At 35.3% G+C, this 24,226-nt stretch overlaps 1 protein-coding gene across 1 annotated transcript in view; it reads right to left on the bottom strand.

The window, feature by feature from the left end:
• The window catches only part of LOC149079568 (motile sperm domain-containing protein 2-like), a 44,218-nt gene that overhangs the window by 4,595 nt on the left and 15,397 nt on the right, over positions 1-24,226 (bottom strand). The window contains exons 2-12 of the mRNA XM_089240178.1: positions 22,046-22,192; positions 17,948-18,034; positions 17,639-17,793; positions 17,155-17,215; positions 14,031-14,069; positions 12,548-12,672; positions 12,144-12,233; positions 9,569-9,619; positions 8,662-8,753; positions 3,587-3,686; positions 1,697-1,793 (exon numbers count right to left, since the gene is read on the bottom strand). Of these exons, the coding sequence (XP_089096304.1) occupies positions 1,697-1,793; positions 3,587-3,686; positions 8,662-8,753; positions 9,569-9,619; positions 12,144-12,233; positions 12,548-12,672; positions 14,031-14,069; positions 17,155-17,215; positions 17,639-17,793; positions 17,948-18,034; positions 22,046-22,192 (1,044 nt within the window). The remainder of the gene's footprint in view (positions 1-1,696; positions 1,794-3,586; positions 3,687-8,661; positions 8,754-9,568; positions 9,620-12,143; positions 12,234-12,547; positions 12,673-14,030; positions 14,070-17,154; positions 17,216-17,638; positions 17,794-17,947; positions 18,035-22,045; positions 22,193-24,226) is intronic.

Here is a 24,226-nt window from a genome sequence, read left to right as displayed (position 1 = left end):
ACCCGAGTGGATTCAGACCTCTGGCAATGCCACGATGGAAATGATATTGGAGAATTATTCTTTATCAATACAAATTACTGAAACCACAAATTAGACAGGTCTTTTGTTCAAAATTAACTAGATTGCTTTATTTTGCACAAAATTAAGGAAGATATATCAATTAACATTTCACAAAAACACAGGATCCCACAGAAAAGTACGGAAAAAGCCCCTGATTAAATTAACTTATTTCTTACACCAGGGGTTTTCAGATGTTTTGCTGTAACTCGCCCTTATTTTTTTGCTGAAGTACTCACAACGAATGGGTTCGAAGGTGACGTCTTCAAAAATTTCTGAAAAAATTGCCACTGTTTTTACACATTTTAATATCATTGAAAATATTTTTTTTTAAAAACAAACAAATGGTGGAATTATTATGGGTCACTTTAAAAAAATGTGAATAAAGTCAAACCTCGTTAATGAGTCACTCTTGGGAAAGCAAAAATATGACTTAGTAAGCGGAGTAAGCCATAGCTGTGCCAATTCCTGCTTGGCACTTACAAAAAGTGACCCGGTAAGCGGAGTGACGTGTTAACCGGGTGACGCACTAACATTTTGAATGTCAATCGAAGCCTAGAACTAACTTAAAAATCCTGAAACACTAGAGTCTTAGCGTGACATCATTCAGACAACACATGATCAGGTACAACACAAAGAAAGAAGAAAGAAAAAGAGCTGGGTGTGAGAGTGAAAAGAAGTTTATAGATATTGCGAAGTAAGTATGAGAAACTGTTATTTTTACTAACTTTTTTGCAGCTTTAATAATTGTGTAATGTACATTTAGTATACAATCACTTTCATGGCCCAGGGAATTTGGGGGGGGGGGGGGGCATTCATACTTCCGGCACAACTCAATCGGTAGTAAATTGCCTATGGCGATAGACCAGAAAATGCACGGGTTGAATGAATGAGCTTTAATAATTCTGTGGTTTCCAACTTTGAGGCACAAATGCGAGCCAATCTCCCAGTTAAAAAGTCTCGCCACAGAGAGCAGCAGGCCTACAAACAGTACAAGTATTCAGTCATTACACTTCACTTCTGAAATATAGATGGCAGCACCGAAAAATCAAACACAACACTAAATATGCACTCGGACTGGTACACAAACTTACACCTCCGGCATAACTCACTAGGTACTAAATAACTGCCCAAGGCAGTAGACCGGAGTTGTGCTCAGTTTGGAAAAAAAAAACCCTTTAATAATTACACTTCGTCACTATTTTTGTTTTTGTGTGTTTCTGGGTGAGATATGAATGTACTTTGAGGAAGACACCTTGGGACACTTTCCTTGTTAGATCACAGTGGTTTTCAGAATTTGTGTTGCAGGTCTATGACTGTTAAAAGATAGAGCATTGAGCCAAGAACGTTGATGTGCACCTATTCAATGTTTAGTAGGATTGTGTTCAAACAATTTACACACATATTTTTTGCCTGTGGCACATATCAAGCATTTGATAAATGTGAGAGAAAGCTGCAATTCCCCCAAAGATTGAGAACCACCAATCTAAATAAGTGTCTAGACACGTGATTATATAAGTCCTGGTATTAATACTCTTTACATTAACCAAATAGATCGGATATTTTTTATCTTAAATATATTTGATCTTTTAAGAAAAAAATACAGTTAATATAAAGAAGTTATTATCAATATACAAACCTTGCACAAGAAACACAGATATATCTATGGAATTGTTAGGCTCTATGATACCTATTGAAGGTTTCACTCTGTAACTTTCTATGTTATTCGTTTTTACCTTTGAAGAAAAAAAAACTATTAACATACAGATTAATTGAATATCAGTTTGTAAATGCGTCAACCTTATGTGCCTAGGAGATGAAGTTAAAGCATATATATTCACATTAATTGCAAAAATTGATTGATTCAAAAGCAATATAACAACTTGTCATTTGTTTGAAGGCAGAAAGGGAAAAATGTAATGGGCCACATTCTTGCTGGCATGTAGTTAGCAACACGCATTTCATAACATTTTTATTAAAACATTAATGAGTAGTAACTTTCAAGATCTGAAGTACAGAGTATAATGATATTCAATCACAGTAATATACAGGGTGAATGTGACCTGTTCTGCCAAACAAAAGGGGGTGATAGAAGAGCCCAAGTACAACATGAAACACTCGTAACAACCTTGTCATTTCTCTGCTTTCAAGCTACAGTGAATAACCGATTATAGGGAAAAAATTCTAAATGTTGTGTCTGAAAAATCCCAAATTTGTGAAGTTTCTGAGAAACCTACATGCAAGCCAAGTACATTTTTGAAAAGAGCAGAGGAAATCCTATAAGTATGTCTGGATTAAATGGAGAGCTACACGCAGAAAGATTGAAAAAGTTCATAACTGAATTGTCGCCAAAATTGTTTATCAATTCCTCAAACACCCTTCTAGATCTAATCGATAAAACTTACCAAAACCTTGTCCATTGCATCAGCTTCTGAATGAGCCTACAGAAAACCGAATTGGTTTCCTGGTTCAAGAGAAACTTAGTTTTTTGTTGGCAATACATCAATGAAATCAGTCGAAGTAGATATTTGATGGAAATTCGGAATTGGCAGATACAGATTTTGGCAACAATTTGATTTTGCAGAAAAAGCCCTATAAGGTGAGACTACCTAAATCAGGATATCTGGATTTAATGGCGAGCTACAAGTGCTGATAGATTAACCAAGTAGAAAATCGAATTGTCGCCAAAATTCTTAGGGTGTTTACTTTGAGGAATGCTGATTTCAGTGATATATTGCAAATAAAAGGCTAAATTTCTCCTGAACCAGAACACTAATTTGGTTTATTGAAGGCTCTTTCTAAAGCTGATGAAACTGATAAGTTTTTGGTAAATTTGGCCAATTGTACCTAGAAGAGTGTTTGCAGATTGGCAATTTAAAATTTTGGCAACAATTCAATTTTGAACTTTATCAATCATTCATTGCTTGTAGCTTGCCAATAAATTGAAATATTTTGATGGAAATGGTGTCACCCTATAAGAATTTTTTTCCGCTCTTTCTACATATTTACTTAGTTCGCATATAAGTCTTTTAGAATTCAGGTTTTCTCAGACTTGAGACATTTGTCTTCTATAATTGATTATCTACCATAACTCGAAAACAGTTTGAGATAGGAAGGGTTGGTAGGGTGTTTTATGTTCCACTTGGGCTAGTCTATCACCCCATTTTGTTTGGCAGAACAGGTGACGTTCACCCTGTCTATTTGGATTGCATGTTTCATAAGGTGGAGCACACAAGGGACCAATACAATAAACGATACAACCTGCAACCTGACACACATTCATTAAAAAACCTGAATTTCAGGTTTTTCAACCAACCTATGTTGCAGGTTTTGTTGCTTATTGTATCGGCCTATTGTGCACCCTGCCTTAAATTTAGAGTGTTCCAAAGATATCTGATGCAGTTACTCTAATTCTAGCTGAAATGATTAAGTTTTATGTAATTAATATTATTGTGATGATCAATTAAAATCAACTAAAGAATGAAATTTCTACAGAAACTGATAGTTGCTGCCAAATAAAAAAAGATACCTTATATGTAATGTTCTTGTCAGATACACAAGTCAACTTTATAGACACTTCTGATGTCTCATTCTTTGATGGGGGAAAGAATATCAAATCTTGAGCAGGACTAAAGCAAAAAAGAAAAAAAACAAAATTAGTAGGAAATTTATACTGCAAAGTTTTATAAAAAAATTAATGTTAAATTAAGTTAAAAAGCAGTGACAGAAATGACATGGTAATAACAAAAACAGTTTTGGACAAAACATCACACAAGCAATTAAAGATAATTTTTTAGTCTTTCTTCACAATATCTATATTACATTCATACTCGTATATATATATTTTTTTAGGAGCTCCAAAGTCCATACTGTAAACTTTCCTATTTGATGTACGACCAATTAAGAAGAAAAGTTTTTTAAGAGCGACGCTCCTTTGAGACCACTTCCAAAATCCCAGTGCAAAATGTGTATCTTACAAGGTCCAATGTAAATAAGTCAAGGTGAACCAGATGATATTACTGCGCTGTCCATCCTTTTTCAAAGGGATTAGTTTACATTTTACTATTCAACGCCAGCAAGATTATTTTTGACAAATTAAGCACTTTCATTCTTAGCTCTTTGTAAACATTGTTTATGCCTTGGAATGTTCTAAAAATACAGAGGCAAATTGAATGTTACATCAGAGTCACAAAACCTAGAATAGGCCTATATATCCAACTGCTCTCTTTGTTTTGTTTTCCCACCTATACCGTAATTTTGAATGATGAATGTTATACAAATACAAATACAACACCACAACAGGCAAAATGCCTAACGAGGTGGCTGATAAAAAGATGCCCATAAAAATATGGTTGTCATATGTTTCAAAAATACAGCAACCCAATTAAAAATGCAATTAACACAAATTACAAACAATATATACACATGATAAAATATTATACAATGCCCATAAAGAATACTTATGGTTGTCTTATTCTAAGAATGGATAGCTTCTCGATTTACCCCAACATGTTTATCGTATTTCTTTTTAAACGTGTCAATTGTGTTACAATTTACTACCTCCGGGGGTAAGCTATTCCATTTATTAACAACCCTATTGGAGAAAAATTCCCTGCGACACCATAACCTTGCATTGTCCCTCACCAATCGATACTGGTGTCCCCTTGTAAAAGCAGTCGATTGGCGGTGTACTAAAAGTTCATGGTCCATCCTATCCATCCCATTGAAAATTTTGAACACTTCGATCATATCTCCTCGACACCTGCGTTCATCCAATGTAAACATATTCAAAAAATGAAGTCTTTCTTCATAACTCAAGCCCTGTGTGCCAATAAGGACACGCGTAGCTCTTCTCTGCACCCCTTCAACCAAGTCTATGTCCCTCTGTAGGTATGGTCTCCAAAACCTTACAGCATACTCCAGTCCAGGACGAACTAAGCCTCGAAAAAGCGGAAGAATGACTTTAGGAGAACGCGAAGAGACCTTTTTGAAAATGAGACCAAACATTCTATTCGATTTTTTGACAACCGCTGAACAATGTTCAGAAAACTTAAGTCGCTCGTCAATGAGAATTCCCAAATCGGTGACTCTAGTTGCATCCGGGATAGTGACACCATTCAACTCGTAAGAGAACCGTGGGTTGTTCGAACCAAAATGAGCGACCATGCACTTATCTACGCTAAACGTCATGCTCCATTCATTTGCCCATGCTGCAATCTTGTTTAAGTTGGTCTGGAGCAACTCCCTATCGCTTTCATTCCCGATTACCCCCATTAGCTTCACATCATCTCGAATTTGCTAGTAATTCCATCGATACCCTGATCGAGTTTATCGATAAAAAGTGAAAAAAGTATGGGGCCAAGGACACTTCCCTGAGGAACTCCACTTGTGACGTCTGTCCAACCAGAGAATTCCCCGTTCACCATAACTCGTTGCGACCTATCTCTTAACCACGATTCTATCCAATTCAGCAAGTTGCCCCCTATTCCAATCTCGTGTAAACGCTTCAAGAGTTTGCCATGTTGGACCCGATCGAATGCCTTCTGGAAATCAAGGTAAACAACGTCGACATTTTTGCTCTTACCCAAAGCCTTAGTCACGTAATCATAGAAGCAAAGGAGGTTAGTTACACATGACTTCCCCTTCCTGAACCCATGCTGATTATCCGACAATACATTATTCTCGTCTATCCACTTCACAAACTGCCTTTTGATGATAATTTCCAAAATTTTCGAGAGGGAGCTCGTCAAACTCACTGGACGATAATTAGACACCACTTCTCTACTACCCTTCTTAAATATCGGAACAACGTTAGCCAGTTTCCAATCTCTCGGGACGATACCCTCAGCAACACTACTCCTGTATATCTGTGCGACTGGCCCCAACAATTCATTAGCACCTTCCCTGAGAACCCTGGGATAGATATCATCTGGTCCTGGTGCTTTGCTTGCACATACATTTCTTAGAAGATTTAGGACCTCCACGTCTTCCACTTGAATATCGTTGAGCGTTTTATTACCCCATGCAACACCCGTATATCGAATATCATTATCTCCATTAAAAACCGACGCGAAAAAGTCATTGAAAGCACTACACATGCCTACATTGCTCTCTACTTTTGAGCCTCCTATCGAGAGGGGGCCAACTGTCCCCTTACATCCATTATTGACGTATCGAAAAAATGCTTTTGGGTCAGAGCCAATGTTATCTGCCAACCTAGATTCAACTTGCTTTTTACTATCCCTTATCGCTTTCTTCAACAGTCTTCTTTTATCAGTAAACAATGATAGGTCACCTCGTCCACTTTTATACTCTCTGAATGCTCTTTTCTTTTCAAGATAAAGGATCCGCACGCTATCCGTGAACCATAGAGGGTGTGATGTACAAACACGCTTTTTTCGAACAAAGGGTATGACGTCGTGCAAAACAGAGGACAGCTTCGTACTAAATTCTTCCCATTGACTTACCACCCCTACTGATTCCAACCGGTCTTTGAAAACTTCCGCTAACCTTCTTCGCAAAACATCAAAGTTAGTTCTCCGAAAACAAGGAACCAGTCTTTTGTTATCAACCTTACCCGAGGAAAAGTTACAGAGAAATCTGACGATACGATGATCACTGGAAGAAAACTCTTCCCCCACCGAAACATGTTCAACTTGATCCTCAGAACTAGTAAGAACTAAATCCAAAATAGCAGTACCCCTAGTGGCTTCTGATACATGCTGATACAAAAAATTTTCGAGCACCAACTTAAGAATCTCTTTCATACTGATTTCCAGATGAAAGGTTCTCCCAATCAATACCCGGGTAATTGAAATCCCCTAGTATGAGAACCCTCTTTCGCTTACACATGTAGGAAATTTCATCATGCATTTTGGCGATATAATTTTGATCCCTATTCGGTGGATTGTAACAAACCCCAACAATAAGCTTATGACGTCTTTTGTTCTCAAGTTCAACCCATATGGTTTCAATATCACTTCTCTGCACGTTACACTCTCTAGCCTTCAAACATGATTTCACGTATATCAACACTCCACCCCCTTTCCTATCAGATCTATTTCTCAAAAAAGTATCGTATCCGGAGATGTGTAAGAAAGATTCATCCCCATCGTTTGCCCAAGATTCTGTAATGGCTATAAGATCCAAGTCCTCCACAACTATCATAGTTTCTAAAAAATCTTTCTTGTTACCCAAGCTCCTGGCATTTATTAACACACATTTTAATTTGCCCGGTGGTTTGTTGTCAATCGAGAAGCCATCCAAGTCAGAGGTGGGTAATTCCCCGTCAGTACTGTTGTGATTATCATTAACTAACCCGCATTCCCGACTATGTGGTCTGGGAGTAAAAAACCTGACCTAAGACTATCTTAGTAACTATATAATGAATAGTCCAAGACCATGAAGTAGTAAATAAAAAAAAATTCCCATCCAGATAGAAGTTTTAATAACTACTTAAAACATTGACTCGAAATGAGTTTTTGAACCCTCGAACTAAACAAAAGAAAAATTAATGAACTAAATGGTCCACACACATCCCCAATAACCTGAAACAAAAGATACAATTTTTGCTTTGACAGAATCATTAATTGCAATCTACTACATTTGTATTATTTGACAATATTTTGATGATTCTCTCTTTGTTTAAAAAAAGTAACACAAATTTTGTTGACAGGATGTGGTAAAAAAAGTAAGAAAATTAGGACAAAAGTAAGACCTTTTATAGAAACGACAAGCGGTAGCCCTGAATTTTTGAAACTTGTGCTTCATATTTGAATGAGATAAAATAAACTTGGTATAATTGAAGCGCTGCAGATTAGTCAACATGTAACTCAAAATCAACCAAAATTATAATTCATGAAAATATGTTGTATCATAGACCATTAAATCAATTATACATGGAGTCACTTTAGACTCTCAACCTTGGGAATGTAATAAATGTTATAAGAAGAATTCAAATAATTGAACAACTCAGCCAGTTTGCTCTGAGCCAGCTGTTAAATTAGTGATACCTGTCAAAGGCGTAGGAAGGGAGTAGAGGCATGGGGGCCTGTGACCCCAAGATGACCAAAAATTAGGGGAGGAAATTTATATTTCAGTGTAAAAAATCAAAATATCCTTTATATGCTATATTAACCAAAATTTCTGATAATTTAAATGCTTTTTGAAGCATGGTAACTCAAAATTTCTCTGGAAGAAAATTGTTGTGCCCCCAAGGCTTTTGTACTCGCTCCAAAGGTCAATCCTACATATGCCTTTGGTGCCTGCATTATTAGTATGGCAGTGTTAAGCAGCTGTTCAGGTGCCCACTTTACAGAGATCCCTGATTACAGACTTACTTTTACCAATCCCCCAACCTAGCTTAACTAAGAATTAGGTACCTGTTTTTACCAAAACTGATTTTTCCCACATAACTGATAGTACATTAGAGTCCTGTTAATATTAGTTACCCTATTCTTCAGCTAGAACTATCAAAAAACTGGTGGTATAAACAGAGCAATGTGATATAAAGAGCTACTATTCTATAATCTTGGTAATAGCATTTCATGTATTTAAACTTACTGGAAAATCAGATTACAAAAATCATCAATACATAGTTTTCACCTTATCTTGAGTATTTCCCCTAATATGCAGTAATCGTCTGTGATCAATAAATGTGATGAATCATCTTTAGGTCTTCTTCTCCTGGGAGAACTCTTCAAACAAAAGATAAAAAAATTATAGTAAGAACTAGATAACTAAATAGATGGGGAGTAAGGTAGTTACTCCCTATGTATATAGATTATTCACAATATTCACTGATGAAAGTATCTGTCTTCGGTTAGTGAAGGTCAATCTATATACATAGTTCTTGGAGGAAGATACATGTATGATTGGGTAATCATAAGTCAATGATATATAGGGTGAACTCTCAAGTCTGTTTGCTGCAAATTACTGGCATACTTCCAATCAAGAAACAAACAATTTTTTTAAAAATTTTTGGTCTCGGGAGAGACAGGGCAACATCTTACTCTAGTTGGGTTTTTTAGGACATAATGACCAAATAAAATTTTTTAAATTTTAAATATCTATACAACCTTTTGAAATATGAATGACATATCTGAAGTCTACATATTATTTGGATACTTTTCCCAATTAGAAACATGCATGTAGCACTAACGGTTTGCCAGTAATGTGCAGCAAAAAAGAGTTCACCTATAAAAACTGTACATTACGGTAAAAGTCAAAACAAAAAAAGGCAACTATAAAAAAACTTTATCTGATTAATTTAAGTAATTAAATAAGTCCATGTGTAGGTGTTTTTAATGTGTAAAAAAGTGGACAGTGTTTCAAGCTGGGTCCTGAATGTATGTAATTTTTTAAGCCCAAAATATGCATAATTTGTTCTTTCATGTTTATGTTGCCATATAATAGCTATAAATTTCATCAAACCAAAATGTGAGTACAGTTTAAAAAAAAAGCACAAAATATAGAAGCACTGAAAATCTGCAATCAAATTCCAAAATCTTACCTGTGTTGGCTCATCGCCTCCTCCTGCATGACCATTTTGAGAGAAATGGACCTAAAAATATAAAAAGTGACAACTTACAAGGAATAAAAACAAATTTACCAAACAATGTGTTTTCTTATCAAAGAGAAATTATCATCTTGATAGAATGATATTTTGTGGCCCAAGAAAGGAGGAAACATTGTTAGATTGAAAGGCAGCATCCTAATTATGCACCACAAAATTCATTCCATCATGATTTGACAGTGTTACTACAACCAGAAAGTGAACTAATGAATATGTACTGACCACAAAAAATTTAGCTGATTAAATTTGGTTGAGTATTTCACCCTGTAAGGGAGTTTACCAACAGATACACTTCAACTACGGCAGTTGAATTGATAAAAACTGATTTAATTTCATTACATTTTTTTATTTTTTGGGGGGAAATCAGAGCATAAGATACATTTTATTTCTGGTATAATTGTGTTATAACTTATTTTCCAGTGAAATTTATGGAAACATCAGTCATAAGTAACACCAAATGTCCAGCAACTGCACCATACCACCGCCAACATGCTCCAGCAATCTACATGTATAAAATTGATTTTCTCTGTGCATGTGTGTGTTTTGCATATATACCAACCAAATTTAAGGTGATTGTAAGCTGCACCACATGACCTTCTATTTCAAAATAATGGGCAATGCTGTGTATGTTCTCTATACAAATCTATAATTTTAAATAGATCATCGCTAATTTTTGCGTATATACCAATTGGGGCACGACTTGAATGATAGGCTACTTTAAAAGTTCGTCACAGCTGGGAAAATGCCTGAAATGGGCAAAAAACTGTCGGGCAACAGGGCCTTAATCCCTCTTGAAATGTTTACTTTGGCTACAGTGGTTCTCTAATATTGTGTTTCAGACATGCATATGCCTTTATAATGGTTTGTCACTTTTTCAATCCTCCCAGGGACAAGCAAAGGGTGATCCCCATAGAAAGTATTAAAATTGCAGATTTCACTGTAGAAATGCAGAAATTTTAATGGGATTTTCCACCACATCAATAATTTTAAAAATTGTATTGAATTCTTGATTTTTTAAACATTGAGTTTGCTTATAGATACGAAGCCCAAAAAATTAAATATAAAGTAATTAGCCAGACATACTTTTGAGTTGGATATCCATGCAATAAAATTGTTTTATACTTTTCATTTATATCTTCTCAAGCATGAAAGATAATTTCTCCGTATTGTCTTATAATATTCAACTGCATAAATTCATATAGTTTAGGATGTTTTAAAATTAATTAAGGGCCCGTACAGTATATCGAAGAAATTCCACAGCTTTAATTAAAAAATTTTTTGGAGGAGAAACAAGCAAATGGATAGCTTGAAGTTCAAGGGGGAAAAAACTGAAATACCTAGTTCCCATCAAAAAGAAAAACTATTCATTTCTACATTTCTTTAATCTAGATTTGTTTCTTTCATGAGTTTGTCATGAAATCATCATATTGGTTAACTTGGACCCAGTTTGTATGTCCCTTAAAGAAAGTATGTCCTCATCCAAAAAACCTTGTTGAAGAAAACCTGGGCAGTTCCGGGTATTATACCTAGTTAGAAATATTGGCAATTGGAGAAGACAGATACTAGAAAGGGAAGCTCTAATCATGATGATCATGATCTCAGTGAAATTTAAGGAAACAAATCCAAATCTGGTATGGAGAGACCCATCGACCATAACAGTCAAACCAATCATGATGGTGATTGGCTTGACTGTCAAGTCCAAGATCCTCAAGAATCAAACAACAGGTTCTTTCAAATGTTGGGGAGTCTGAGAACGAGTAGCTCTTCGGCGAATAATGGTTTAATTTAGGAATTCATGGTAGCAGCAGCATGTGTGTTATCCCTTGTATTCCTTCCCTTTTCGGTGAAAATCTGTTGCACATACCAGGACTGGACAAATCCAGGTGCCAGGTCACTATGGTGGCTAAAAAATTGGTATTAGTGGCTAAAATTTTCTTTTTGTGTGTGTTCTAAATTGCAGGGCGAGAGCAGCAGAAAATGTTTTGAATTTATAGCAGCATATCTGCCAACATGAAAGAGGGTCACTATGCCCTGAAAAAATCAAAACAGTTCTTTTGAACCTTTTTCTTTGAGTATAATTTTTTTTGGTGCCTAGATTTTTTTCACGATTTGTCCAGCCCTGGTATATACAATGCATATTATGTTTATATATTTTTTCACACTTTTCCCCTCTTCTGTATTTTTTATTTATGCAAGATGTATTAAGCATTTAATCAAAATATCCTTTTTCCATATTTTTGCAGTTTGTGTTTTTGCATTTCTTCACTGTTTTTGAATTTCATTTTTTGTGCTACGATATTTTATTGCATTTATGTAAATTCTATGTATATACAATTTGTGTTTAATAAAGTTTTCTTCAACACAGTCCCACTCCTTAACAAGGGCAATTGCCAAAATTGGCTAAAGCTGATAGATCCTGGGCCGTGTTCGGTTTGAAAGAAAGTCATAAGTAACATGCAGGTGAAAAAATGGTTTAAAATATCATTGAATTGTGAAACTGGAGAATTCTTACCCTCCTCTGATCATTTTCTCTTGACACCTCTGTAATCTCATTACTATTCACATCACGAGCAAACTCAGGTGGTTCATACTCAAGCGTGCACTGTTGATACAATTTTAAATACTGGCTTCAGACATATGTGGAAATATTCACATAAAATATGTTTGTAAAGAAATTAAAGATATAAAAAGAATTGAAATTGCATTGATTGAAATTCAAAGAATATAACTGTCTATTATAATATTAAAGAAAAAATCACGTCATTATGAAATTTAAGAAAAAAATCTCAGTGTACAGTTCTTATATTAAACCAAATTTTAAGATTCATTTCAACTTCAATAAAAGAACTGTTTGATTACACAAATCAGAGTAAATGACTTTGTCTTTTAATGTCATAATTTGTGATAAAAACATACCGTTCCATTCATGTATACCGGTAGATCTTCTTTGTTGATGAAATCGTATATGGATGTTTTGTTCACAAAAACAATTTTCTCTACAAAATCTTCGGGAAGCCAGGACTTGATTATTTTCCAGGCAGCTGCAATACAGGAAAAAAATTTTAAAGGGGAAGGACAAATTCATAAATCATGAAAATAAAATAATTGTTATGGTTCAAAACTTAAATAGGAATTAGTTAAAGCATATCCACATAACATTGTAAGCCCATTTAAAAAAAAAATTGAGACCTGTATTCTTTATTCAGCTTGAGAAATTTCAAGCAAAGTAAAACAGTCACAGAGGACAACAGCATGTTCCTAGGCAAAAGTAAATTAATGGCTCTGAACAATTTATTGTTATTGGATATACGATGAAACAAATACTAACCCAAGTTATTAGCAAAAAATATTTGATAAAAAAGCTTTGACTGGTGAGCAAATATTCTACTGGCAAGAACAAAAATAAAAGCTGTCATTGAAAAGGGAGGATAGTAGTTTCTCAGATTGCAATAAGTAGGCATTTTTCCTTTAGGTGGGGGGGGGGGAATTGACACTACGTCGATAGTCTTTAATTTTATGTATTGCAGATTTAAACAAAACTATGTGAAAAATTAAAATAAATCGAAACACAGGCTAATACAAACTGTTCATGGAATTCTAATATAGTTATACCTCTGCTTACAAAAATAATGTCCTTGAATCACATTTGTTAGCAGTAAAACATGTTGTTTAATTAATTCTAGAAATGGCTCAAAAACTAAAGATAAGTTTTATAAAATACTGAAGGAAAAAAAACTACAAAAAAAGGACAGATACAGACTGAAGGCTGAGATAAACAACTTCACAATTGAATGAAGAATTTAAAGCAAAATTAAAAACTGAACATATCTTTTATTTTGCACTATGTACACTATGTCGGGTTTGTGAACCATAGTGAAAAAAGTGTGTGAGGTGGTGTAATATAGTCAGCTCATTTCTTTCTCAAACACATGCAGATGGAAAAGATGAGTTCCTAGAATATCCAGACTATTCGGCATTTAAAGTCTTGCTGTATCTACTGAAATCATAAGTCTGAGGATATTCTAAAAAAACTTTTCAAATGCATTTTCTCTCAGCTTAATCATTAATCTTACATGAAATAGCTCAAAATCTTTCTGAAAGAGAGGTGTATTCTGGGAAGCAATTCTAAGGTGGAAAAGAATTGATTTTGCTCAAGTAACACTTACTGACTCATCATTTTGATTAACATGAAAATTTAGCTCACGAAACGACTTTATGCTTGCACAAGCATCCATATCAACTAGAACATTCATAAGCAGGGATAAAAACATTGGAAAAAAACTTTGTTGACCAAAAAATTTGTGAACCAAAATATCACCGTACTCTGTGCAATAACATTTGCATGGAAACACCACAACTTGATATTCAAAATCTATCAATTCTATCATAAAATACTCACCATTAAAAATCCACGGCATCTCGTATATCAGTATATGTGCTACAAAGGAATGACGGGAAAAAGAGAAAAAAAGATTTAATACATTGACAGTGATGTACAATAATTGAACTAACTCTCTAATTATCAGGGTGATTATAATTAAAGTTCCTGAGAGAGAGCACTGAATGGTTTTTCTCAAAAACTGCTTATCCAAACACAGCAAAATTTTTATGATATCTTAATGAGACCATGGGAGAGAGATTTATGAAATAAAAAGTGATTTTCAACCACCAGATGAAAAAGTGGTGTTTTTTTATTGCATTTTACACTTTGTCATGGTCCTCCACATAGCATATCTACCAAGTTTCATGAAAGAATGAGTAGTTGCAGCCCTGCTGCACCTAAGATTTTTGCCGCTTCGGGACAAACATTATTTTGCTGACCCAACAACTTTACATTCGATAACTTTGTAACTGTGATATTTGTTCCCGCCTAAAACTAAAACACCTAAATTTTGCTATCTGGTAGGCAGTTGCCCCCTCAAGTTCTGGCCCTGTTTTCAGTATATTGACACTACTTCAACCTGTGTAGCGCCCATTCTGAAGGACACATATTCTATTGAAAAAAAAACTTGGTATATATATATTTATTGCATTCTATATTTTTCTATTGTCCTCCATGTATATATATGTATACATACATAGAGGACAATAGAAAAATATAGAATGCAATAAAAAAAGCATCACTTTTTCACCAGGTGGTTGAAAATTGAACTTTTTTAAATTTTATAAATCTCTTTCCTATGGTCTAATTAAAGTATTCTAAAAATTTTTTTAACTTCCTGCATAACTTCCTTCTATACCTTTGCCTCCCCCTTTCTCTTTTGCACATTGACATACATAAAGATAAACACATTTCTCCATCAATATTTGAATTTTTTCACCACATGCCTGCCACCATGATTTACTGTTTAATATTATACATAAATACTGTTATTAACATTAATGTAAATATTTTTGTTTTTACTTTTCTCTCTTGCTTGTAATTTTTTTTTCCTCATCCGAAGTTTTGAAGTTGTGATAGCCAGTAAAAACAATTTAGCTCCATGGTTGTTATTTTTTTTTTTTCTTCTGTATTTGTGTTTTTTTCTTTTTGAATAACTAATAAAGTGTGTATTGTATTATATTATATAAAAAAAATTGGCTGTATTCAGATAAGCCATTTTTGAGAAAAACTACTCAGAGTATGAGAAATTTTAATTATCAGCATTTTAACTTTTACCGGGGGGGGGGGAAAGAACATGTACTCAAGGTATGCATATATATATATTTGTATATAGATATACCATTTGTAGTGTATTTTCAAAAGCCGGGGGGGGGGCGGACCTCTGAACCCACAAATGACAGGCCTGTTAATTATAATCACCTTGTATATTTCTCATGGCATACTTTGTGGAACACGAGGAGTTGCATTTGTGTGTTCCAATTTAATATATACATACTGTATTTCTATATTATTTCCAAATTAAAAGATTAAAAAAAGCAGGCCAGAATAATAAAGTGTTTGTTTATCTGTTCTCATTTTATTCTAAAGATTAAATTTGTCCATTTGAAAAAAAAAACATGCAGATAAATATATTTAATTGATAGGTATCATGTTATAAGGTTAATAACAAAAAAGGTAACATAATTTATAGTTATGTCATTGAGATTTTAATAAAATGATATAAGAAAAAAAATAAGAGTAAAAAGAAAAATTAAGAAAATCTATGTTGTTGTAATATGAACAAGGTGGGTTATACTATTAAAAAAACACTACTGAAACATGTACTGCCCATTCTGGTGGATATATTTCATTGAAACTTGGTATATATGTTACATGGACCATGGGAAAGAGAAAACTGAAATTTAAAATAAAAACAAATTTTCAATCTCCAGTGGTGTAGAAGGTGGAAAAAATAGGCAATGAATGAATGAGTTAATGAACAAGAAACACAAGTTTTAAATGTAAAACTTCTTGTGTAATAACAGAAACTTGTTAAATATGCATTCATTTGGACCAATCACATATTCAAATGTCTTGTGGGGTGATCTTCTTAAGGCCCTAAATAGTGTTCCCTCACAAGTGCCTGTTACTGAGAACTTGTGCAGTAACAAGTCATTCCGGCCTTACAGAATGTTTAGAGACTACTGTCTTCATGCAAGAAGGTGCAACACCCCCATATTGGCATTAAGTGAAGGAACGTTCATGCTCAATTTGGAGATGATAGGGTAATTTCAATAAATTTTCCTTTTTCTCCAGACTTGTATGTGATTTCTGGTTAAGTGGTTCCCTGGAAGATCAAGTCCATGGAGGAAACCAACATACAAACATATCATGCCATAGAGATAGACAGCTTTTTCTCAGCCCAATATAAAAGGGAAACACATTTTCTGGATTTTACATTGAGGTGAACTTGGAAAGAAAAGTCATCTGGTCTCCATCGGGACTCGAACACAGGCCCTTTTGCATTCAGGGCTAGCATACTACCTTCTACACCAACAGGAACACGACCATCTCTCTTTCTGCCTTCCTTACTTCATGCACTGTGGCATGAGGCACTGAAGTAGAGGCATTAGCAGCCTCTCTTAACTTCAGAAAATAGCCCCCAGATGGGACGGTAGAGATAGGGATAGACAGATTTTTCTTAGCTCATTATATCAAGGAAATAGATATTTTTTGTATTTTATGCTGAAGTGAACTCGGAAAGGAAAGTCATCTGGTCTCTGCCAGGACTCAAACCCAGGCCCTCTTGTATTCTGGGAAGCAGGGTCGTGGCTCCAGTGGTGTAGATGGCAGCATGCTTGCTCAGAATGCAAGAGGGCCTGGGTTTGAGTCCTAGTGAAGACCACATAACTTTTTCTACTGTGATTAAATGGAATTTTATGTTTCAAATTTTTGTTTCGTGTTTTTTAAGTGCTACTTTTTAACATGGCGGTTAAAAATTAAGACTTCTTATTATATTGGTCTCTTTCCCCATGGTCCATATAACATATATATACCAAGTTTTAATCCAATACATTAATCAGAATGAGCGCTGCATAGGTCTCAGTAATGTCTGTTTAATTATAACGACCCTATATACAGAGTGGCAGTTCATACTCACCCAAACTATGAGGATAGTAAGACCGGAAAAGGGTAATCAGAAATTTGATCAAATCTAAATCCTGTAAGAACAAAGAAAACCATTAAAAGTCACAACTATACATGATACGCATACTCCTAGGACAATAAGAAATCATATAAATGATTATATATAATTATGATAGCATCCGTGGGTCATGAATTTAAGATATTAAATACTTCTGAGGTTTGCATAGTGAGAACACTGACACAGTACAATATACCATGACTTTATTTTTGGCCAGGCAGTGTATGAATGTCATTGCTAAAACCTTTCGGTTTGAAAAGAAGTTTTTTTTAAATAATTAAGCAAAGATTCAATTATTGCTATATTCACTTAAATTTTGTGACTTATCAAAATAATTTGAGCGGGCCAGATTTAAAATACGAACACATTCGCAATGTTAAAAAATTACAGCATGTTAATAAATACATCTCTATGAACAGAAAAAGGAATAAGCACATACAAGATTACTCAGTCCAGCATCGACACAATTCATGATGACAGTCATCTGTCCACCACCAGATTCTTCCTCCATCTTTTCCACCCAGTAGATCACAAATCGACGCATGTCTTTTGCGAACTCAGAGTTTTTCTTGTGGTACTTTATGAGGAGTAAAACTATAAGATGATCAATTATAAAATTACTCATACAAATATGATTATCGCTAACTAAATTATTTACATTTTTAAAAGGATGTTTCAAAAATTACATATATTATTTAGTCGTAAATTCCACTGCAAAAATTACGGACATTATGATGGACACACTTACTTATTGGATTCCCATTTTTATCTTTGTTGTATGGAAAGGCTGCTCTGGCATTGAAGAAATCTGGAGGAATGGACTCACCTGTACAATCTAGAAGGCATTTGAAAAAAACCCGATGTAAAAATTTAGAACTTGGTGAATAAAGAAAAAATAGTTGAATTTCCTAGGAACAACACATTAAAAAAAAATTAGGGCAGACTGTGTCAGACACTGCCACATGGTTCTGACCTGAATAGGTTTTATTGTGCCTTGAATCAAGTGTTAAGTGCCATTACCATAATAGCTTTGTCTTTGGATTAGCTAACAAACAATACCAAATACTATTTTTGTTGTGACCTCAAGATACAGTGGAAACCATTTGTTACAAATCAAGGCCGTGGGCCTGGTGCCCAGACAGAAATAAATATTGAAACCCTAATGATATTATTGGGTGCAAATTTGCCATGTGCATCTGGCGATACCTTTACTTTTGGCGAGTTGAATACTTTCTGAGATATAGAGGAAAACAATTTTATGAATCTGGGCCATGGGACTGGTGTCCAGACAGGAAAATATATTGAAACTGGAGTGATATCACTGAACATTGAAGGACCGGACACACCCCGCTTCCCATCTCAAGGAGATATCAAAGCGTTCCCGAAAGATGGGTGCATCCGGAATTTTATTAAATATGTATATATATATATCTATATAAATTTGTATAACAGAATAGCAAGTCCAATTACAGAATTATAAATCAACAGAATAATTATGATAAATCATGATCTAAGAATCAAAATCGAAATTGATATTATAGCGTCCTTGGCACGTCCGGACTCAATAATCAAATTCCGTTGGTGGCGGTCCGTCCACGCTCGTTGGATGTCACTAGTCGTGTAGGCCGTACAACGACGAATCGATGTCATGTTTGCGTCACATGTCCTGGTCAAAGTGTCCAAGTCAGCCAATGTTCGGACACCCAGATGTTTTGGCTCATTCTAGGCACACATTCCTGTTCCATAACCATCCTACGTCTTAATTCTCCTGGGCAATTAGGAGATTTTCATCATTCCCAAAGCTACATTGGATGGCTAGCTGGATTATGGGTGGCATTGATTCACCACGTTAACATGTTAAGTGTTTATAGTTTCTAAAATAAAGTTCGCCGTTCAACCACGTATCAGTTTCGTGAATTTCAGTACCCCTACGTGGCCGCAAGTTGTAGACTCTCCCTCGTATCAACTTTACTGGTCTGGACGGCTGAAATTCATCCGTGCTTCTTCCGTAGTCTACCCTTCTTGTCGTGCAACAAATATAGGTTACGGTCTAAAAATTGAATCAAATTTTGAATGCGCGAGAAGTTCATCTGACTTTGTGACAGCTGACCAAAATGAAACGCTGATGTGTGTGGACATTGGCAGACGTAATGCCATAGCATGATATCATTGGATGCACCTTTTCTATGTGTGTCTACTACTACTACTAAACCACACATGTACCTCGTTCATATTCCTCTGCGGAACCTCTAACGAATTGGTACATGCGGGAATGTGTGTGTACGTGTAGTGAAACCTGACGTAAAGTTTGTTTCTGTGTAATGCTTGTTATGTGTAGTGCTGCCATCTGCCACCAGTTTTTCTAAATATGAGTGAAGTGTAATGATTGAATAATTAATCGTTGTAGGCCTGTTGCTCTCTGTGGCGAGACTTTTTAATGGGGAGATCAGCTCGCATTTGCACCTCGAAGTTGGGAACCACAGGAAACCAACTTCAGCCGAGCACCACTATGGCGATGGTGGGGTTCGAACCCGGATCCTCGCGATGCGAGTCCGTCATTATGACCACTCGACCACCACAGCGGCTCTATGTGTGTCTGATAACACTATTACTTCTGAATTGCCTTGCGTACTTTTTGAGATATGAGCTTTTATAGAATTTAATCACACAACTTTTTGCAAATGCTATCAGTATTGTCAGGCGATTTAAAAGACATTCACGTCAAAAAGAACCAAAAGAATTATTTTTCCTGGACTTGGTGCATATTGAAAATTTCAGTCGCAATGGCCACTGGGATTTGTCATGCCCTGATATAACTGTAAATAAAACCACTAGTGTTATAATTATGCTGAATTAATTTTTTTTTAAAACTTCAATGCCAATCGTAGTGATAAACGAGGAAGGGGAGGGGAAAAATAGAACTCAACGAACATAGTAATTGAAGCAATCAATTTTTCAGATTAAAAAAAATACCATTTAAAAATGCCTTAAAACTTCATTTCATATCAAAATCAATAGAGGGGTGAAAAAAACTTTTCGTTCTAAAATGACTGTGTCATAAAATATTATGATGCTTATTGCTCATTTACCAGGCAGCGTTAGAATTGAAAAATAAAAGTCACTTGTCCCACAGACCAGTGAAGAAGAGTACCCATTGGTCCGCAGGCATCATGAGTTGGTCAGCTAAAAGAAAAATCTCTTCTGAATAATAATTCATTTTTCTAAATATATTGTCATTCAGAAGAGTGATATACCACTAAGGGATGTAAAAAGCCATAAAAGAACAATTAGAAATTAGTAGTCAAACCTTATGAAGCCACCACTGTTGATTCTGTGGCTTTATCGACAAACAAGTGAGGAGGTTTAAAGAGACAATCCTTCTTAAATTACATTTCCAGAAAACATTTTGCAGAGATTAAAACAGCAACATTGATTACGAAATAATTAAAACAAAACATCTTCACATAAATGCACTTGTGTTTTTCAGCATATTCAGCAAAAAATGACATTTTCAGGTGCCAAACTGACTAGCGACGTTTTCACTACTGGTTCCACAGACCACCAATGATTTCAAATGCTGCTAGAGATAAATAAATTTTCCAAAAAATTTTTTTTTAAAAATCAAATTTCACATGTATTTACACATACAAAAAGAAAAATTTTCAAATCAATATTTTGGAGAAGCTCTCTAGTAATAAATTTGGGTTTAAAGATGATTAAGTGTTGTCCTGGCTGCAGATGGACAGAATATTCTACCTATATACTGGCGAGCTTCATTTGTTGTGTTAGATGCCATTTGCGTAGAGTGAATTTATTTAACCTCTTCTCGGCTGCTGTCCCATCAGCGTAATAATATACTCTTCATCAATTCCATCATTCTTATTCCGTAAAGGTTTTTATTCATAAAAATGCCCTTGAAATTGGCACTCAAGTCAAGATTTCAACTTGAAGTTGAATCCACTCCACAAAAAGTGTGAGGGTGGATATGTTGATCCTTCACAAATTGTTGGTTAGTTCCATAATTTTACTACAGGACTTGGGAACATCAGTCAGCTGAACTTGTATTTGAAGAGCTAGAATTCCATTGTCAAAACTTTTCTTTAAGAAGCTTATATGCTTGAGTTATCATCATCATATTCATTGAGGAAAAAAGCAAAACAATATGTTTCATATACTGTACATATTAGCTCAGATAAATGACAGCTTTGAATCCCGAATAATCCACCTGGTTACAGCAAGCATTGGGAAGAGTTTTGCCGGCAATTGTGATATTTTTTCTGTTTGGTAGCTAAAAAAATAAGCACTTTTCATTTTTATCGAGTGTAAAAAAAATTGCCTCAGTCTTTGCCACAGTGAAATTCTGTTCTTTGAATTCTTTAATGAATACATCATCCACGAGATTCATTTTATGTGCCCAGCATTAGTAGTGCAAAATGATGTCACCAAGAAGTGATTTTAATAAGGCGAATAAGCAGTCATATAATGCACACTAGACTACTACTTCTAGACCCTTTACTTGAGAGTATTCAACTTTGCATTCTTTTAAGGTGTCAATTATAGCTTGGAAAAAGCACATGGAAGAATTAACGATGGCAAAGTGTATGAGTAAATTATCAAGATTTCACGGAAAAGTAGTAAGAATTCAAATTTATTCATAAAAAGTGATGAATTTCACATTTATTGCATTTATTTCGTGAACAAAACATTTTGTAAATACAAAATTTACGTATCCCCACTCATTACAAAGAATAAACAGGATGTAAACAAAAACAATTTCTAAATTAAAAACATGGTGGAGAAACTGAATAAACATGATCTAATCTACATGCTAAAAAAACGTACAAACCTTTGACACCAAAAGACTTCCGCCATGCTAGAGCTTCCTTAAGCATACTATACGCTTGATCAAAGTTCCCTTTCTTGTGAAGAATGAACCTTTGACAGTACTTGTCATCGGTTCTGATTCTATCCAGATCCTCCTGCTCATAGTCATCTGGAGAAATCAAAATTTAAAAAAAAATTGCTTTTAGATTTTAAGTTGAGGTTTCTTGCAGTCCAGCAAAAAACATTTAACATTGCAATGCACAAAATCATTATAATGTATTCCTGAACACATTATAATGACTGTTTCCTGCTTATGCAAAGCTCAAGTCTATCGCTATTGAGGTAATTGACTCACATTTTATAGCAGATGAAATGAGCTCTGTGCATATAACATATTTTTTTAAGGAAAAACATAACAGAGTGTGCTACTACTGCTGTCTGATAAATGGGCTGGGCAATCAATTATATAGTGTTTGTGTTGAATGAATTAACAGGCCAGTCATTATGGAGGGGGAGGGTTCATCGCCCCCTGGCTTTAGAAAATTGCACTAGAAATGGATATATATACATACATTGTGTACAAGTTCTTTGCCGCCCCCCCCATGGTAAAAGTTGAAATGACGCCCTGAATGCATTTTAATAGGATATAGTGCGTCTGGCAGGTTGCTGTGGTATGACTTTTTGGGAGAATTTGGTTGGCTTACATTTCCCTCTTAAATTTTGAGAACAAATAAAAAAGTTTAAAAAAAACCTCAATTCTTGCTTCAAAATTAACATAAAATCAGAACCCAAGTTGCTCTCAAGCAGAACAAATGCTATCTTAGCCACAGGTCTGCCTGCTCCATTATGCAAGTATGAGGGAGACAGCCCCTTAAAACAGCTCCGGAAGAAGAAAACTACAACATTCATCCGAAGAACCATTGCTCACTCAGTAACAGTTAAAGTTGAGCAATGGGAGGGGGGTTACCCGAGGCAATCGGAAGAGCATCATGAACCGCCCCCCCCCCCCCTCTCTCTCAGACAAAGTAGTTTCTGGGTGTGTTCTATGACTGGTTCGAAATACCAATTTACATACATACTTTTTAAAACCATTGCACCTGATCTTATTATCGTGGATTCCCATGCATCTGAGGCTCTATGGGCCAAAAAATACTGCTATAAAAATAAAAATCAGTTCTGTTTTGGTTGGCAAACATATGCTGTTCTTTGTTGTACTGTGGCGCCATCTGTTGTGAACACAAACACATACAAGTGAACCTTTTGCCACGGATGCGTACACATTGTAAAAGTAATTCCCTCTAGGGAATTTCTAATGAATTGGTATATGACAGAATGTTTGTTCTGAGTGTATCTGTAGCTCTAGTGTTTTTATGTCATCAGAGTCATGTGTTTCGTATTATAGTGATGCTGCCACCTGCCTTCTATATTTTGAAATGAAAATGGCAGATGCTCGAATGTTTGTGTTGTGTAAATAACTTGTAGAATGTCTGTGGGGAGACTTTTTCAAATGGAAGACCGGCTCGCATTTGCGCCTCGAACTTTGAAAACCGCAGAAAACCAACCTCAGTCGACAACTGTACCGCCAATGGGATTAGGACCCGAATCCTCGCGATAATAGTTCAGTACGATGCCCACACGACCGCGATTCTTTATGTACCGAGTGATGATGGACGGACTTAGCCTTCCAGATTATTATTACAACAAAATCTGTACGAGAAATATATTGCTCCAAAAATGTGCTTTTACAACAGTAAAAAAGGAGTTGTGATTATTTTAGGGTGAAATCCAATGGGGAAAAGTGACGTTTAATCCTAAACAAGAAATGTTTGGGCCGAATGCATTAAACTAAAATACTCAAAAAAAACTAAAACTCGGAATACTGCTGCTCCTTTGGCGCTGAGGTGCAGAAGTTATGCAAAGCATGTAAAGCAGGGCTTACACATCGAGGAAAAAATCTCGGCGACAACGAAAAATTTTAGGAGCCAAGCGTATTTCTTTTTCCCGAGCTAGTAATCAGACACAGAAAATTTTAGATGCCAATATAAGGTTTCATTCGCTATGGCAACCTGGCATCTGGGATTTGTCATACCCTGATGTAAAAATTTTTTCCATTGAAATGAATATTTATCAGACTTTTATCGCCGATGTGGTGACTTTTTGAAGGGAAGCTATTTACTGTGTATAAGGCTACTATCATACCACT

The sequence above is a fragment of the Pholcus phalangioides genome, unplaced genomic scaffold (assembly GCF_987345545.1).
Source record: "Pholcus phalangioides strain wild (caught in Gottingen) unplaced genomic scaffold, Ppha-v1.0 ptg000012l_1, whole genome shotgun sequence".
Taxonomy (NCBI): Eukaryota; Metazoa; Arthropoda; class Arachnida; order Araneae; family Pholcidae; genus Pholcus; species Pholcus phalangioides.
Note: the sequence above shows the minus strand (reverse complement) of the source record. Positions and strands in the feature narration are given on the sequence as shown.